Here is a 16,485-nt window from a genome sequence, read left to right on the forward strand (position 1 = left end):
AGATAATTATTTACGGTAGTAATGATTTTATCATATTCATTTATACTATTTACTGATTTTCTCACACTACTATTTTTATTGATTTTCTCTCTAGTATAAAATGTCACACTTTCCTTTTTAGTTTGTTCCACAAAAGATGTCTCATTTCTCTTTTTGGAAAAGTTCTCTCTCACATAAATATAAAAATTATATTTTCTTTCTCCATTTAATACACAAAACAAAACCTCTTAAAATCTCGTGTCATTCCCATAAGTGTGACATCTTTTGTAGGACGGAGGGAGTACTGGACCTCCCCACAAGTCACAAGATGGAAAACCGTCGAACACTAAGTCAGAAACCCTAGTCACACCTACTGCCACCAAACGTCTATGCTACTCACAACCACCAGAAACTCACAAGAACTCAAATGATCTTCGCTAGTTCTCACTTCTTCAACACCAAACTTCGTCTGATTCGAACCCTAGGTTAGAATAGATCAAACACTCTGAAGGAAACCGAGAAAGTCTCCAAACTCAAGATCTAAAAACGATAGATCCTACTAAAACAAGGATTAATCGGTGGAAACCAAAGATCTGAGGAGTTCACCGGCAAAAAACTGTCTGAGAAGAAGAGAGAGAACGAAGAGAGAAGGTAGAGAGATTTCTAGAAACGAGAGAGAGAGAGAGAGAAACGTCTAGAATGATAGAGTGAAGTGAGGCGATTCTCACTTAACACTCTAACCCTGGATCCAACGGTCCCTACTCAGAATCCGAGTGAGGGCTCCATGTGGCAGCAATCGGCAAGGTCTAGATAAGTAGCGGGTCAAGCCAGATGGGCTTCCCATATACCAACATTTAGGCTGGTGCATTTAATCAATTGGGGCTAGCCCAAACTTATTAAATATTCCCTCTGTCCCATTAAAAATGAAACGTTTTTCTTTTTTGGTTGTCCCATTAAAAAATGAAACGTTTCCTAAAATAGAAATAACTCCATCTCTACTTTTTCATCTCTCTTACTTTACTCTATCTTCATTAACTCACAAAATAACACTGCATAAAATCTCGTGCCAATTTTCAAATATTTCATTTTAAGTGGGACGGAGGGAGTACAAAGGCCCAAACAGAAGTAGACCATAATATTCAACACCTACAGTATTCTCTTTGTCCCCAACTTTGATTCAAGACGAGTTTTAAGAATTGTAAAATAAAGTGGGTTGAAAAAATTGGTGGAATACAAGCGTGAGTCTTATTTTTATGTTAAAAAAATTATTTGACCCATGCATCGTACAAGTGGTAACACTAGTTTTTTGAAATACATCCATGGTTTCTTGAAATGCATCAATGTTTTTGTTTTCATTTGAGTGATCAGCGATGTGTTGGTAATATATTGTTTCTTGTCTTTGAACTTGAGGATTTTTATGAAATGTGAGTCTAATTTTTATATAATGATAACTATTTTTGCGAAACGTGACATTGTTTCAACTTTGAACAAATACTGGTCTTTGTCTCGTGCATTCTCCAGTGTAATTCTTATGCATTTTCTCATGTGCATATTTGTTGGTATTGTCTCTGTAGCTCACGTAGGCAAAATATAAAGCCAATATAGACTAATGTTGATTATGAGTTTCCTTCACATGATTTCTTTCCCTGGGTAAAATTTATGGTAAAGTATGTTTATTCGCAGCTCGAGAAGGGGAAAGTTCAAGAGGAGCACAACAAAGATGTTGCTACCTTCTCTGCAGTGATTTCAATTACAGTAGTGATGGGATGAGTAGAAGGCTACAATTGAGAGATCGCTTTCATGTTAGGATTACCAAAAAATGTGCTCCATCCGACCATAAAAAATAATCTCACGGTTCAATTCTCTTCCGTTCACCAAAATCAATCACATACTCATAAGGGCATTCACAATGGGAGCCTTAAATTCGGAGCCCATCTACATTTTCTTCTGCCACGTTAGCAACCCATCTCAGAGCCTATCACCCTGCAAATACAGCCCATCCCAGAGTGTGTCTCAAAGCCCATCACATTTCCACACCGGCACTATTTTTATATATTTCACTTTTCATTGTTGGTGTAAATTAAAGACAACGTAAATAATAAAAACAAATATTTTTTATTAAAAATAATAAAACATCATACATTAAAATAAAAAAACCAAGATAAAGATATATTGGGTGCGTGAAATGAATGAGATTGTGAGGTATTTATAATAGGAGAATAAATATGACAAATTATTTTTTTTTTAAAATTGAATATCGGCCCCCGGCGCCCCGCAATGGGGGCCTATCTCGGGCCGACTGAGAGCCAATGGCGGATCGGCTGAGGCTTATCATCGGTTCCCTCTCCACAATGGGAGCCGATTGGAGGCGATGGGGTGACTGATTGCTAGGCCCTCGTGATTGGCCACCATTGTGACTATGTGAGTGGCAATGGAAAGTGGCTTATAAACAGAGTGGCAATGGAAAGTGGCTTATAGTTTATTACTCACTTTAATCATTCTCTCATATTTTATTCATATTTTCTTTTATTTTCCTCCTAATTTTATCTCTTTCTATTTTATATTTTATCAATTTCATTTAAAAATTGTATTTTCCACACGTCACTTGGATGGAGTGTTATTTTTACTTACACATAAATTTGGAATGGATATTGCAAGTCATGGTTAAATACGTCATTCATCAATGCTTTTCCTACAAACCCAAAATAAACCAAAAACTAGGTAGCTCCCTATCAAAAGGCAATTGATCAAACTAAACACTAAAGGAATGCAAAATATATTATCACTAAATTAATGAAAGGCCCATTTTTATGTATATAATTTATGAGCTTGCAAGGAAACCCCATTCATGATTAATTTTCAACAAATAACTCGAGATTCAAGTCACCATCCTTTTAAAATGAAGAAAACTTCCCCAAAAGAAAGATGGCCATAGTCATCAAAAACATATAGCTAGAAAATTATGTCCTATGCTTACACGATCTCCTCCATTTTTCTTATAGCCCTAGCTTAAAAATGAAGAATTTTTGTTTGTGATTTTCATAAGGATGATGATTTTAAATGGCAATATATTTGTTTAACATAAAACATATGTATTTTGGTACATATTGTTGGAATCGTGCTCGGTCAAAGGACTTCGATCAAGTATAAATGTGACGAAACATTTAATTTTGTGAAAGGGTGGTTTATCACAAAAATCTATACAGTATATAGGAGTGTAGCTAATGAAACGATTTATAAAACTATAAGAATTCGCGATTTGTAAGTAGTTAATCAAAATTGCAGCGTAATTATTTTGCAGCATACATTCTCAATTTACTAACATATATTCTTCTTTAGGTTGAATTTAGGTGAAAATATTGGTTAAGAATTTAATCAACAGTAATTTTGCTTTTATTAACAACGGCATACAAAAAAAGTTTCACCTTTTTGCTTTGGGATTATGACTTCGATAATAGTAATTGGATTATGAAATTCTTTAATAGCCGTTTGACTATTTTTGAAGTGGAATTTGAATATTTGATCACTATGTACGGATTTGCTGTAGATACGTTCGAATTCGAACTTTGTCATATCCAACAATTCTTTGCACAATATAATACTACAAGTCACTTAGGAAGTTAGGATTGATTATTTTGCAGTATAACCTCGTATACTAATATTACCCGAATTATTGATGCTACACGACAGTTTTAATTAATGTTCATAAACTTATTACGACAAGTGTACAACTTTATTTATGGTACTTTTCAATCGATTCCATGGGACGCGAAAAATATTTAATCTAATAAAAATTGAGATTTTGAAACTATGTTTAAAGTCAAAGATTTCAATTATGGATCTCAATTTGCTGATATTTCAAAATTTCAGATTATTAACCTTTAAGAATATGAAAGCGAGACACGCAAACTTATCAGAATTAAAAAAAAAAAAAAAAAAATTCTTCTTCTTTTTCCACATAATTTCCCTTCCCAAAATTTATCAATTTACTAAAACTACCCATTTAAATTTGAAACTAAAATCTGAAAAATATTCAATTACATTTCTGTTGCTCCACTCCAGATCAACCTCTTTCCCACCGGCCCTTTTTTTCCCCTTATTATGGTTCTTTCAACAATTTCTGTCGCTTCGCCAATTTCTTTATCACTTTACATACAAAAATAGAATTCAACCAAAAGTAAATAAACCTTTGTCGAAAAGTTTTTATAGGAGTTTAAAAGAGCAGAAATTGCAAAGTAATCGTAATGGAAAGGGGAAAAAATTATAGAAACACAATTAAGGAACACGACAAGAGGTTCACAGTTTTGCGTTAACTAATTTCAGAATTATAAAAGCGGTAGCTTTGTGTTAACTAATTTTCACTTTATATATTCTGCCGCTTTGTAATTTCTTTCAACAATTACGAGAAGTGGCTGAAACTGTGAAAGGAGGTGGGAAAGAGGCGTGTCAGGAGTGGAGTGGAGTGGAGCGGCAGAAATTGGATTGAATTTTCAGAATTTGGGTTCGAATTTGAGTGGATAATTTGGTTAATTAATCAGTGTTAAAAGAGAAATTATTAGAAAAAAGAAGATAAAAAAGATTTTAAAAAAACATATAAAAAGCTTATTCTGAAAAAATGTTACGACTCGGTCTCATATTCTGAAAGGTCGACAAATTTAATCTCAAATCTCGAAAGATTAACGAATTGAGACTTATATTTTGAAATCTCGTTTAAGGTAGAGTATGTTTATAGGGATGACAAATCTTGTGGATTGTATCGTTATAAAGTAAACCCGGTGTTGATCCAATCCAATATGACCACATCCAACCAAAAATGTCGGGTTCTTATCAGGTCTCAATCCATTAACTTCATATATGTTCGTGCGGATTATCGTTCATATCCAAAATTGTCAGGACGATTGTGAATGTTACTAAGTTACTATACAAATTAGTTTGACTCAACACGATAAAGACCCCAATATGATATTATACAGTAAAAACTTGATAAAACACTATAAAATATGATACTCATACAGTTAAAACATGTTATATCATAATTAAATATGAACCCAACCTGAAATCATCGGGTTCTTATTGGGTCGACCCGATAAGGACCCAAACCTAATAAGGTCCTACCCAAACAGATTAAATAATTTTGTGTGGATTTATGTCGAATTATAATACCACGTAAAACATTGCCAACTCTACTAAATTCTCTATATCAGAATTTTTGTGTATTGCATTAAGTAGACTGTTTGGCTCTATTTTATTTTATTTTGCGTAACTTCTACAAGCCATTCTACCGAATGGATTGTCATGACACAACTCTCACTAGTGGTGTATTCTGGATTAAATTGCCGCGCACTCGGTAGAGTGGCTTATCTAGTCCATGATGAAATAGTCGAGTTGCTTGTCGAGATACACCACTCACATAATATGTTGAAGGAAAATTACATAAACTACAATCAAAGAAACCTAAGGGAGTCATATTATTTTGATTGCCATTAATTGGGTGATGGCCATAAACCCTCTAATATTTTGTTGCCTTTCACTTTCGATATCAGCTAAAATCTGAGTTTGGAATAGACATGATTCACATCGCTAATGAAACAATGTCACGTCATTTTGAGATTTTTATTTATTTTTCTGAGTTTAATATTTTAATCTAATATTAATACTAGTTAATAATTAATCTATATATTGGGTAGTCTAAAACATTTCTTTTCGACATAAAATTTAAGAAAATAAGATATTAATTAAGTAGAGAAAATAAAGTAAGATAGATTAAAATACCAACACAATTCTATTTAAAATCTCTAATATTAAATGATTGACAGGAAAAAAAATTTGTCATGAATAAACTAAGTATTTGAAACATTATTTCAGTGGAGTACTTTCGTCGTATATACGCTGATTTTCCAATTATATTTTATTAGAGTTTTATAGTATTCTCACATCTCACAGAAGTATGCCATATTTTTTTTCCACTCATCCTATAGAAATAATCTATATTTATTTATGACAAATTTTTTCTTCTTTTCTTTTACTTTATTATTTATCCCCCTAAATGATCTATTTCTATGAAATGCAGAGAGTATTTATTTGTACTCTTTGTGTCAATAAAAAATAGTCTGATTTATGAACGGCACGAATTTTATCACAAAATTGATAAAAAAAGTGAAACAAAATGAAAAAAATAGATAAAATATGAGGGAGGAGAAAAAATGGATAAAATATAAAAAGGAAAAAAGTTTCATTTTTAAAAATTAGACTATATTTTCTGGATATTTTGAGACAGATGACAACATATAATTTTCAAACTGATTTTCGGAATGACTTTGACAATTTATGCGTTTGACTATTAAAAAGAGAATCTCTCTTGAATTTATGGAAATAAAATAGTACTTCTATCCCGTATATAATTACAAGCATATAGAATGTGTATAATTATAGTAGTATTTACATATCATTCTTTCTCTTGAAAATTTAAATAGAATGTTTTCCCTCTCATAATTTCAAAAGCTTCTCCTTTCTCGATGCATAATACTCTCGTAATCATGCGGTATTTGTAGCTTACTTTGGTCAATATTTATTAAAGCGGCACTAATTCACAATTACCACCAATGATAAGATTTAATTAATGAGAGTGGATCAATTAACGAGGGCATAATAATATTGAAAACACTACCATGCATAAGCATTTGAAAAATGCACGTAAACCTTATTTTCAGGCAACAAAAAGTAGGACGATTACAAACTCGATGAATACAATTAATTCATTGTCAACCAATTTATATAAATTAATCAAGGTCGATGTAATAATAATAAAGTAGCCGCCCTATTATGGCTGAACATCATTGTCGTTTTTTGTTTTAATTAATGAATATGGAACATTTCCAACAAAAGGTAAATCCATAATTTGGATTCTTTTGGTTGTAAGATTTCATATTGTTTCGCAAGTTAAGGAGAATGGAAATATAAACAACAGAATTTACTATAAACAGAAATAGAAATTTAAATTTTCAATTAATAATTGATTAAGTGAATAACCCAAAAAAAAAAATAATAAATACCAGTAGAAAAAAAAAGAGAGGAATGAAAATGAAAAGAAACACACAGAGAGCACTGGAATTATAAATGTATGGTTATGTCATTTTCATCACGATTGGAGAGGTGAAAACTAATGAACTTGACGCTCCCCATGCTATAATTGCAGCTCTAATTTAATGCGAATTCAACCTCACTAAAATTAAGTCTCTTCTCTAGTTCTAACATAAGCTAAATAGATAAATCAATATGTAAATTATTCCATGACTAGCTACTAGAAAACATAAGTTCATCAAATTCAAGTTATATACATGTATGTGATTTAAATCAATCTTTTATTATAAAGCATCTAGGGAAATATAAAAAATAATACTACTTGAGAGAATGCTGAAGTGCATAAATTGCTTATTCATTCAGATAATGCAATTATCACATTACTGATAACCAACATTACAAATATTCATTTATTTCATTACTAGTTAATGTCACAATTTCAAAATTAGCCCATTAGAATATAGCCATCATATATAGTATATACTATACAAAAACATCCAAGCTTGACTAATGACTAGTCATGTTAGGCCATGAGATCTACTCCACATCTTGTAATATCACTCTGGTTTCGATTCCCAAATAATGTTAAGCATTTCACATATAAGTATATGATAAAAAAGAAAAAAAAAAAAGCAGTTGAAAATTCCTTGTTAATCTAGAACTAGAAATCAATTAGTAAACCAGGTTGGCAATCAACAAAAACTGGTGATGATGTTTATAAGTATAGCACTTGATTAATTTATAATGACCATATAATTAAGTAAAGAAAGGGCAAAATAGTAAATTGCGTAGATCGAGCAGCCCCACGCCTACGGCTTCGCATCTCTATCACTATTATTATAGAGAAAGGGCAAAATAGTAAATTGCGTAGATCGAGTAGTAAATCATTATTTTGAATGGGACTTCCAAAGAAGTAGACGTTGGCCCTCTTGTGACTTGGCAGTTACCTTCAACCTATTTTGAAATCAAATCTCCACTCAACACACACAGTGAAAACCACCACTTTCACGCAGTAGTAGTAATAAAATCCAGATAATCCACGCCTAACCGTTTAAAGATCGCTTTTTTCCCTTTTTCATTTTCGAGATTTCGACCTTTGTCCGTTGCCAAGATTGAATCTTTATGGCTTTCCTGAGGCAACGGCTAACCCCTTTTCTTGAATAGAAGCAAATCCCTTTTGTGGTAATTCCCATTTGCCGTTAAAATGGCTAGCGCAACTGGGAAGCAGAAAGAGCCGTCCGAGTTGGCGAGTGATGACTCAGTGAGTGGCCCGACTGGGAGCAGCAGCTCTGAGAGTAGATCGAGTTCTGACAATTCTTGCTCAGCTCAATTGGGTTGGCCGATCAAGAAAGCCCCTAATCAGTCAATCAAAAACCCCCAATTGAATGCTGAGTGTTGTGACAGTGAGAATGTGCTGACGAAGGAGACCTCAAGTCTTTCAGGTTAGTCAAGACTCTCTCTTGATTATAATCTTGAAAGGATTTGATATTCATTCTTTTTTTTTTCTTTTTTTTTAATAAAGAAATGGAGATGATGAAAGAGCGGTTTGGGAAGTTATTGCTGGGTGAGGACATGTCAGGAGGTGGAAAGGGAGTGTGCCCAGCGTTGGCGATTTCGAATGCAATTACAAATTTGTGTGGTAAAGATTCAGTTTTTAAACTCAATTGTGTCTGTATTTGTTCCTGAATTAGCATCGAAAATCAGATTCTATATTTATTTGTATGTTGTGGTGATGATATGTGACAAATTGTTTGTCCATAGCTACTGTGTTTGGGCAGCTGTGGAGATTGGAGCCATTGCAGTTGGAGAAGAAAACAATGTGGAGGAGAGAAATGGAATGGCTTCTCTGTGTTAGTGATTACATTGTGGAGTTGAAACCTTCTTGGCAAACTTTTCCTGATGGAACCAGGCTTGAGGTGAAGCATCTAGTGATGGACTAATCTCCTGTTGGAAACTAGTTGAAGAACTTGAATTGTGATTGGTTTTTGTTGTGTGCAGGTTATGTCGTCTCGGCCAAGATTGGATCTTGTTATCAATCTCCCGGCTCTTCAGAAACTCGACAACATGTTGCTGGTGCGACTTGCACGGATTTCTCTTTCGACATTGTTTTTATCTCATCTTTGAGTATTGATTGATCTCTGTGATTGTCCTTGTAATGTGGCAGGAGATACTAGAAGGGTTCACGGAGACTGAGTTCTGGTACGTTGATCAAGGCGTGGTAGCTCCGGAGAGTGATGATGGATCAGCCTCCTTCCGGGAAGCTACTCAACGACAAGAGGGCAAATGGTGGCTGCCTGTGCCCCGTGTCCCTCCTGGCGGTCTACCTGAGGCCTCGAAGAAGCAGCTGATCAATAAACGCGATTTTGCAAGCCAGATACTCAAGGCTGCTATGGCAATCAACAGCATTGCTTTGGCTGAGATGGATGTTCCTGAGTCATACTTGGAAACACTCCCAAAGGTTTATTATTAGGATTTTCAATACTAGAATTAAAAAGCGGAAGTTTCTGATTCTGTGTTTTTTTGAATTGTAGAACGGGAGAGCATGCCTTGGGGATGTCATCTACCGCTACATAACATCATGTCACTTCTCCTCCGAGTGCTTGCTTGATTGCCTTGACTTGTCAACGGAGCTTGTTGCTCTGGAGATAGCAAACCGGGTGGAGGCAGCAATCTACGTGTGGCGGAGAAGGCAGCATCCAAGGCCACAAACTCATCCAAACCGTTCGACCAACAAGTCATCTTGGGAGATCGTTAAGGATCTCATGATGGATGGGGACAAGAGGGAGCAGCTCCTCGCTGAACGAGCTGAAACCCTCTTGCAATGCTTGAAGCAGCGATTCCCGGGTTTAACACAAACCACACTGGATAGCACCAAGATACAATGCAACAAGGTAAAACTAAACACACCCTCTTTTGTGATGTGGATTGATGTATTAATGTGTTTATGAATTGTTGTAGGATGTCGGGAAGGCCATCTTGGAGAGCTACTCGCGCGTGTTGGAGAGCCTCGCATTCAACATTGTAGCGCGGATAGAGGATCTACTCTACGTTGACAACATAAACAAGCAGTCTGAGAAACTTTCAACAATGAGTGTGGTTTCTCAGAAGAAGCTGTCGATGCCATTCAGTGTGCCCGTCTCAGGCACTCCCTACCGGTCAGCATATAGCACGCCTAGCTTCTCCCCAGCTCCGCTGATCAGCCCTGCAAGAGGGGAGAGGACACCGTTCATCGGGGTCAACTGCAACAAGCCTCCACGACGTGGCTTAGGTGTTAGACGAGTCCTAACAAACTATCTTGGGGGAGAGTCTAAAGTGAAGAACTGCAGCAATGTACGACAAGGCCTTGGTTCTGTATCCAACAGAATCGCTGAAGGCACAACTTCATCGGTGTCCCGTCTGAGCATTGAAGGGAAGGAAACCGAGTCTTCGATGGATCGGTGAAATGTTTGGCTTAGACAGGAATAGAGAAGATGTGTGTAGCTTCTTTTAGAGCAAGCATAGGATGTGTATCCACTCTCTAATATTTGTTCATTGATTTATTTGTCAATCCATGGTTGTGTTATATAACTCTTGATTGTTTTGTAGTTGAAGAGCCTATAATTCCACAAGTTATCCAATCAATCTGCCTTGAAGTCGTTAAGAACAAAAGAATAGCAACAACGGATACACTTCTAATCTGATTCTACAATAAATTAACATATTGAATATGGAATTTAGGAGAAATTTTGGAATATTTTCTTAATTCGCTAACCTTTAGAAAAATTATTATACTATCTCATTCAAGAGAATTTTTCTTTGAGTTTTGGTATTATGAATCTCGTATCATTGTAAGTATTTGGTTCATCGTAATACCACAAACTTATCAAACGAATTTTCGTCGTATCAAATGAGGGAGTTTATAGATAAAAAGAAACTAATACTAAAAAATAAGGAATATTGATTCTTAAAATCATAAATTTTGATCAAATTCTGGTATTTACTATAAATTTTTAATTGGTCAAAATATCACAAACTTTACATACTGTTTGTTATTTCCAACCTAGTACAAATAAAATATCATTGACAAGTAGGATAAAAATTCATGTAGAAAATCACGTTGATTTGGTAGTGTCAAGTAGAACAAAAAACGTATATAAGTTAATCGGATATAGTGATTGACATGCCGTGGGAGATAACAATCAAAATTTGGACCAAAGTACATAGTCGGAAATATTTTAGACCAATTTTAATGTTCGTGAGAAATACCAAAATTTAGCCAAAGTACATAGTTTTAGGTCATTCGCAATAGGGCCGTGAAACTCTCCCGCCGTGCCTGACGAGTTCTCCGGCCCTATTGCAGGGGGAGGCTGCCGACGACACTAATGCAGCGTGGTCCGCCGAGGATTCTGCAGCCATGATTAATTTTTTTCATTTTTCATTATTTTTTATTCTATAAATCTCCTATTCATACCCCATTTCATCACCCCTGCGCTCCATTCTCTTCTCATCTCATTTATCACTCTCAAGAAAACAAAAAAATGAATCTCGGTGGTCCCCCAATAAATCCCGACGAAACATTGATGTACGCCGACGGTTTCTCAATAATTCCCGACGGTCCCCTAATGTTCCCTGCCATTCCCCAACTGAGAGGACCCAAGACTTCATCTATCCAAGCCGCCTACTACGACTTTTGTCAAGTTATGGGAATTAATTCCATCTATGGTGAGAAGTGTGTTGGCCGGTCATGGATACCAGCCAAGATCTGGGTACCCCAGGAGTGCATGGTTCCACCACTGATCCGAACTTCAATACCGATGAGTACGATCTCGGACATGGAGTCAAAGACCATGATAGCTAAAATGATGGATGATGTTTTTATCATTAACAACTAGTCTTTATCCTAAGAAATCAAAATTCAAACAAGTTCAAATTCAATTCCACAACAACCAAAACCAAAACAACTCACGGAGGTCTAAAGCAAAACAAATATACCCTAAAACATAAATAAAAGCAACAAAAGACAACAAATCAATTTGAAACAAAAACAAGTAAAGTACCTCATAAGGCTCACTATCCACCATATCATCCCCCCAAACTTATTCAAGGCTATGCATAAAATAAGTTTGAAAAGTTGGTGGAGAAGTGATATTTATATGATAGAGAAACTCAAACGGAAACAATCTAGAAGTTACCTACTAGGGGTTACTTCCTCTATAGTGTCTTTGGTTATCGTCGTTCGCTCGAACCTAATTAGGATTGATAAAAGAATGAACAACACCTAGATAATTTGCATTCGAGAGAAGGAATTCTAGAGTGAGGGCTTTAGCCTTTTGTTTTAAGGAGTTAATTGTTGAGTATTAGAAGGAGACTTCAATATTAATGATTAATCAACTGATTAAGTGCACTCGAGAGAGGGCTTAGTCTAGACTAGCGGCTTTCCTAGTAATCCTAGAGACTTTAATTGGGTAATCGAAGTTGTTGATTTGTTCGCATCGTGTTCGTTGTAGTTGGATCCAAGGCTCTACCGTGTTCTCTTATTTGGAACTTTTCTTGGTTGCGCGCTCTTAGCTTGTTTATGTTTATTTGTTTCTCAAAATCAAAACCAACTCTCCGGATTTTCTAGATAGTGTTCTAAATTGCTTCGTAGTACTCAAACCGGCACTTAGTCTTTGAGGATCGATAATTTAACTTGCCACGTGCTACATACCCCCATACACTTGTGGGTGACATTTTGATTGCAAGTTTAGCATGAGTCAGTTTCTTTCTTTTCTTCATCAACCATGCCTTTGTCATCCTCGCCATGATTTACTTTGGATTGCTTCTCGGGTATAGATAGAATTTCTTGACTGATACCACTCTTCAGACCAATGGCATTGCACTCTTTCGGGTGCACAATCACCTCCTCCGAAAATTGAATTAGTTGTTGTTGAATGGTAACAACATGAGCAATTTGACTTATATGAGTCGTCATATTTTTCATATGTGAGCTCAACTCCTCCATGATTTTCTCTAGCTTGTCTAATCTTTGGGATGAGCTCTCGCTCTCTATGTGAGCTTCAGTTTTTTCCATGAAGGCAATCAACAACTCCTCCGAAGAATTCTTCTTAGGCTCATCAATGAAATCATGTGAGGGTTGCTGAGCATGGTCTGAATATCCAAAGATGAGTTATGAGTGGACTTGGTTAGACTATAATCATCACTACCCGTTTGATTGAGGTAGTATCCGTCAATAGCTCTGTCTTGGTCCATTTGCTGAATATAATTAACATACTCAACCTTCCCTTGTGGTTCCATTATTGGTTCACTTCTGAATAGTTGGGGCGATGGATCCTTATATGCTTCAGGTTTTCGCATACATGCTTCAGTTTGCTCCATAAAGGTGGCGAGAGCCTCTTCTAGGGTTGGCTTCTTATTTCCATCTAACGGCTCGTCCAAGAAGATGGAAGGGGAGTAGAGAAGCTCGAACTTTTGTGTTTAGACTGTGTGCACAGAAAGGAATAACAAGCTTCCTAGGTCCAGCGAATCCACTAGATCACAGGGTCTAGGAACTCACGGATCGTTGGAAGATCTCGGTCGTCGGACACACAGAATACCTCTTCAAAAACCCTCAACCACGTATACTAAAATTAATACAGGGAAGTAGGGATCGATCCCACAGAGATGAATGCGCAATTAAACATGTTCAAGGATTCGAGACTATTTTTGGGTTGGCTGCTGCCACGCAATTTGGGTTGAGGAAATTAAACTAAACTTGGAGTTGAAATCTGCTACGCTAACAACTAGATCTAGGCAGAAACAGAAATCATGCATTTAACTGGAACAAGCGGGACAATTACTAGATCTAAGAAAACTATTCTCTAAATTACCTAGACCTGGGAAATAAACTGACGGTGGGAACCATTTGCTGAAAAGGTAAAGTACGGATGAAAAGCTGGAAAACAACTAACTAAAGTACTAACTAACAGCGACATCATCTTCTCCAACAATTTGCATAAAATTTCAGTAGAAACAGAGATGGAACGTAGATCGAAATGAAGCAGACTGAATTTAAAGCAATTAAACGAAGAACAATTAAAACTACGGCGGATCTACGGCCACTAGACGAAGTAAAATTAAAAGAAAGCAGAAAGTTCGAAATCCATGCACAACTTGATTCCCCTGTTCAGATCCAACTTCGGATGCTAAATCCACTCCGGATCCAAGCATCCGAGACAAACTCCGACCAAAAGTATATCCATAGCTTCAGATTCGCCAAACAACCACCGATCAACAACAACAATACAGATCCACAACCTATTTCCCAAATCAAGCACAAAAACATCCAAAATAGAGAATAACATTCAACTGCCGAAATAAAACCTCAAACAAAAACTCAGAATCAACATAAATCAACACAACATAAACACCATCATGACATAAACTAAATGCATAGATAATCGGTAAGTAGCCAGCAACCAAATTGACTTCCAAAACGTTGAAGTTCGACGAAATAAAGTGCAAAAAACTGAATGTAAACTGATTGTATCTTCGCCCTCCGTGAGGACGGTGTTACCACTAACTCTCTCCGAAGATGAAACCTCTAGAAACCCTTAATTACCCCAAAATTCCCATTTTTCCCAAGTGTGTGTAAGTGTGTGAGCTGAGAGCAAAATCATGTATCTGGCGTGTGCTGCATGCTCCTCTATATATAGGCGTGGAAGTGGGTCCAGCGAGGTATGAATAGTCTTTGTTGCCCTCAGCTTTTGACTCCCTTCGTCTAACCATTTTTCTCTTCAACTCTGCTCACTTTCCTTCGCTAGTCCATTGCCTCCGGCTCTTCCTGGATCTAGCGATTCCTTCACACATCTGGCTTAAAAACTGCGTTAGACCCAGTAAAATAAAGTTTTTTCACCACATAACCGATGCATGAAATTAGCCTTATCAAGTGGCCTTCGGTATAGTAATTGTAACCCCCTTGACTAGGGTGGTAATCATTGTAGCTCTAGCCTTGGTCCTTTGGATGCACATAATTCATATATTCATAAACATCTTCAGGTTCAGTAACTTGTATCCCACTGTGTTGGCTCATGATTTCCAGAGTTCGAACCAACTGCTCCTTCAATAGATCTATCTTCTCCGGGGTCGGCCTCTAGGTGTGTACCTCGCAAACATGGACATAGCACCAATTAGAACTCAAAGATAAGAGAACACAAAAATTAAATTAAAAATAAAGCGAATAAAATCTAGAGTAGTAATCTCAATTATTATCACGATATTAAGCTATAACGACACAAAATTGTCCCCGACAACGACGCCAAAAACTTGACTCGACTTATTTTAACACAAGTGATACCCGCAAGTGTACGGGGGCTAGTGTAGCAATTAGCAAGCAATAGTATCGTATCCCACAGAGACAAATTTGTATCAACTTAACTACCATGAACAAACGTTGACTACTATCTAGAGAATCGGGAAAGGTTTGGTTTTTTTCTAACACTACTAAAAACATATAATAAATGAATAAATAAGTAAAAGCAAGTAAACACAGAGTGAGAAGATAATATGGAGAAAATTGTAGAACTCAAAGATCCGATGCACAATTCCAAGCTCTTATCCAATCAAATTGTCTTACCTTTTGGTGTCTCTAGAGTTACTAAGTCGACCACAATTATAGATTAAACCTCCTTCCGAGGTGAGAAACTTGTAGATTAGGAGCTAGGATTGAAGTCCCCTTCTAATCCTAAACCCCTAACTCTCAAAAGCTCGATTAGGTCAAAGAACTCACTCAAATCCTCAACTCTAGTCCCGAGTTTTATTGTATTAAGGTGTGAATTATTCTTCTTTCCAGATTAATTATTTTATCTTCTGATTAATCTAATTAATTCTACACAATCAAGTGGTGATCAAGCAATTGAAAGGAATAAACCCAAGAATAATCAAATAACTACAAGAACAAGATAAGAACAAAATTAATTGGATAAAAACTACGAAATTAGTGCATCATCACCAAGAATTCTACAAAAAGGGTTTATCTACTCATGTTCTTCATAAAAACTATGCTTGAAACAAAAGATTCTATGAAATACATGGAGAAAATGTAGAGATACTCCTGTGAGAATGACTCTATGGAATGACAACTTCAATCTTCAATTCCCTCTTCCAAAGGTGTTCTTGGAGGTGTGTGTGAGTGTTGGAAGCGGTAAGTGTAGAATAAAGTGAACCCTAGGCGTTTTACCCTTTAATCTCCCATAAAAAATCGCGTTTTTGGCAAAAGAATACGCTATTCTTTGGTGGAATTATAAAGAGTAAAATTCACCCGGCCGGGTGGTCATTTTCGACCAGTTCCTGACTGTTTCAGCGCAGAAACACCGTACCCGGCCGGGTGCTTAATTCATCCGGCCGCGTGAAATTTTCTGGACAGCGCAGTGTTCGTAAAACGGCCATAACTTCTTCTACGGGACTCCAATT

The 16,485-nt window shown here is 36.2% G+C and overlaps 1 protein-coding gene across 1 annotated transcript; it reads left to right on the plus strand.

Moving 5' to 3' along the window:
* The first annotated feature begins 8,040 nt into the window (after window positions 1-8,040).
* Window positions 8,041-10,643, plus strand: LOC125185140 (rop guanine nucleotide exchange factor 5-like). The gene is made up of 7 exons (XM_048081632.1): window positions 8,041-8,501; window positions 8,582-8,698; window positions 8,821-8,975; window positions 9,058-9,132; window positions 9,224-9,517; window positions 9,591-9,950; window positions 10,018-10,643. The coding sequence occupies exons 1-7, from the start codon at window positions 8,264-8,266 to the stop codon at window positions 10,498-10,500; spliced, it is 1,722 nt and encodes a 573-aa protein (XP_047937589.1). The 5' UTR covers window positions 8,041-8,263; the 3' UTR covers window positions 10,501-10,643.
* Window positions 10,644-16,485: the final 5,842 nt, after the last annotated feature.

Source organism: Salvia hispanica, chromosome 4, assembly GCF_023119035.1.
Source record: "Salvia hispanica cultivar TCC Black 2014 chromosome 4, UniMelb_Shisp_WGS_1.0, whole genome shotgun sequence".
In the NCBI taxonomy this organism is placed as follows: Eukaryota; Viridiplantae; Streptophyta; class Magnoliopsida; order Lamiales; family Lamiaceae; genus Salvia; species Salvia hispanica.

Coding starts and splice junctions, on each gene's coding strand:
- LOC125185140 (XM_048081632.1), top strand. CDS start 8,264: ATGGCTAGCGCAACTGGGAAGCAGAAAGAGCCGTCCGAGTTGGCGAGT. Junction 8,502..8,581: donor GGAGACCTCAAGTCTTTCAG/GTTAGTCAAGAC, acceptor TTTTTAATAAAG/AAATGGAGATGATGAAAGAG. Junction 8,976..9,057: donor CTGATGGAACCAGGCTTGAG/GTGAAGCATCTA, acceptor TGTTGTGTGCAG/GTTATGTCGTCTCGGCCAAG.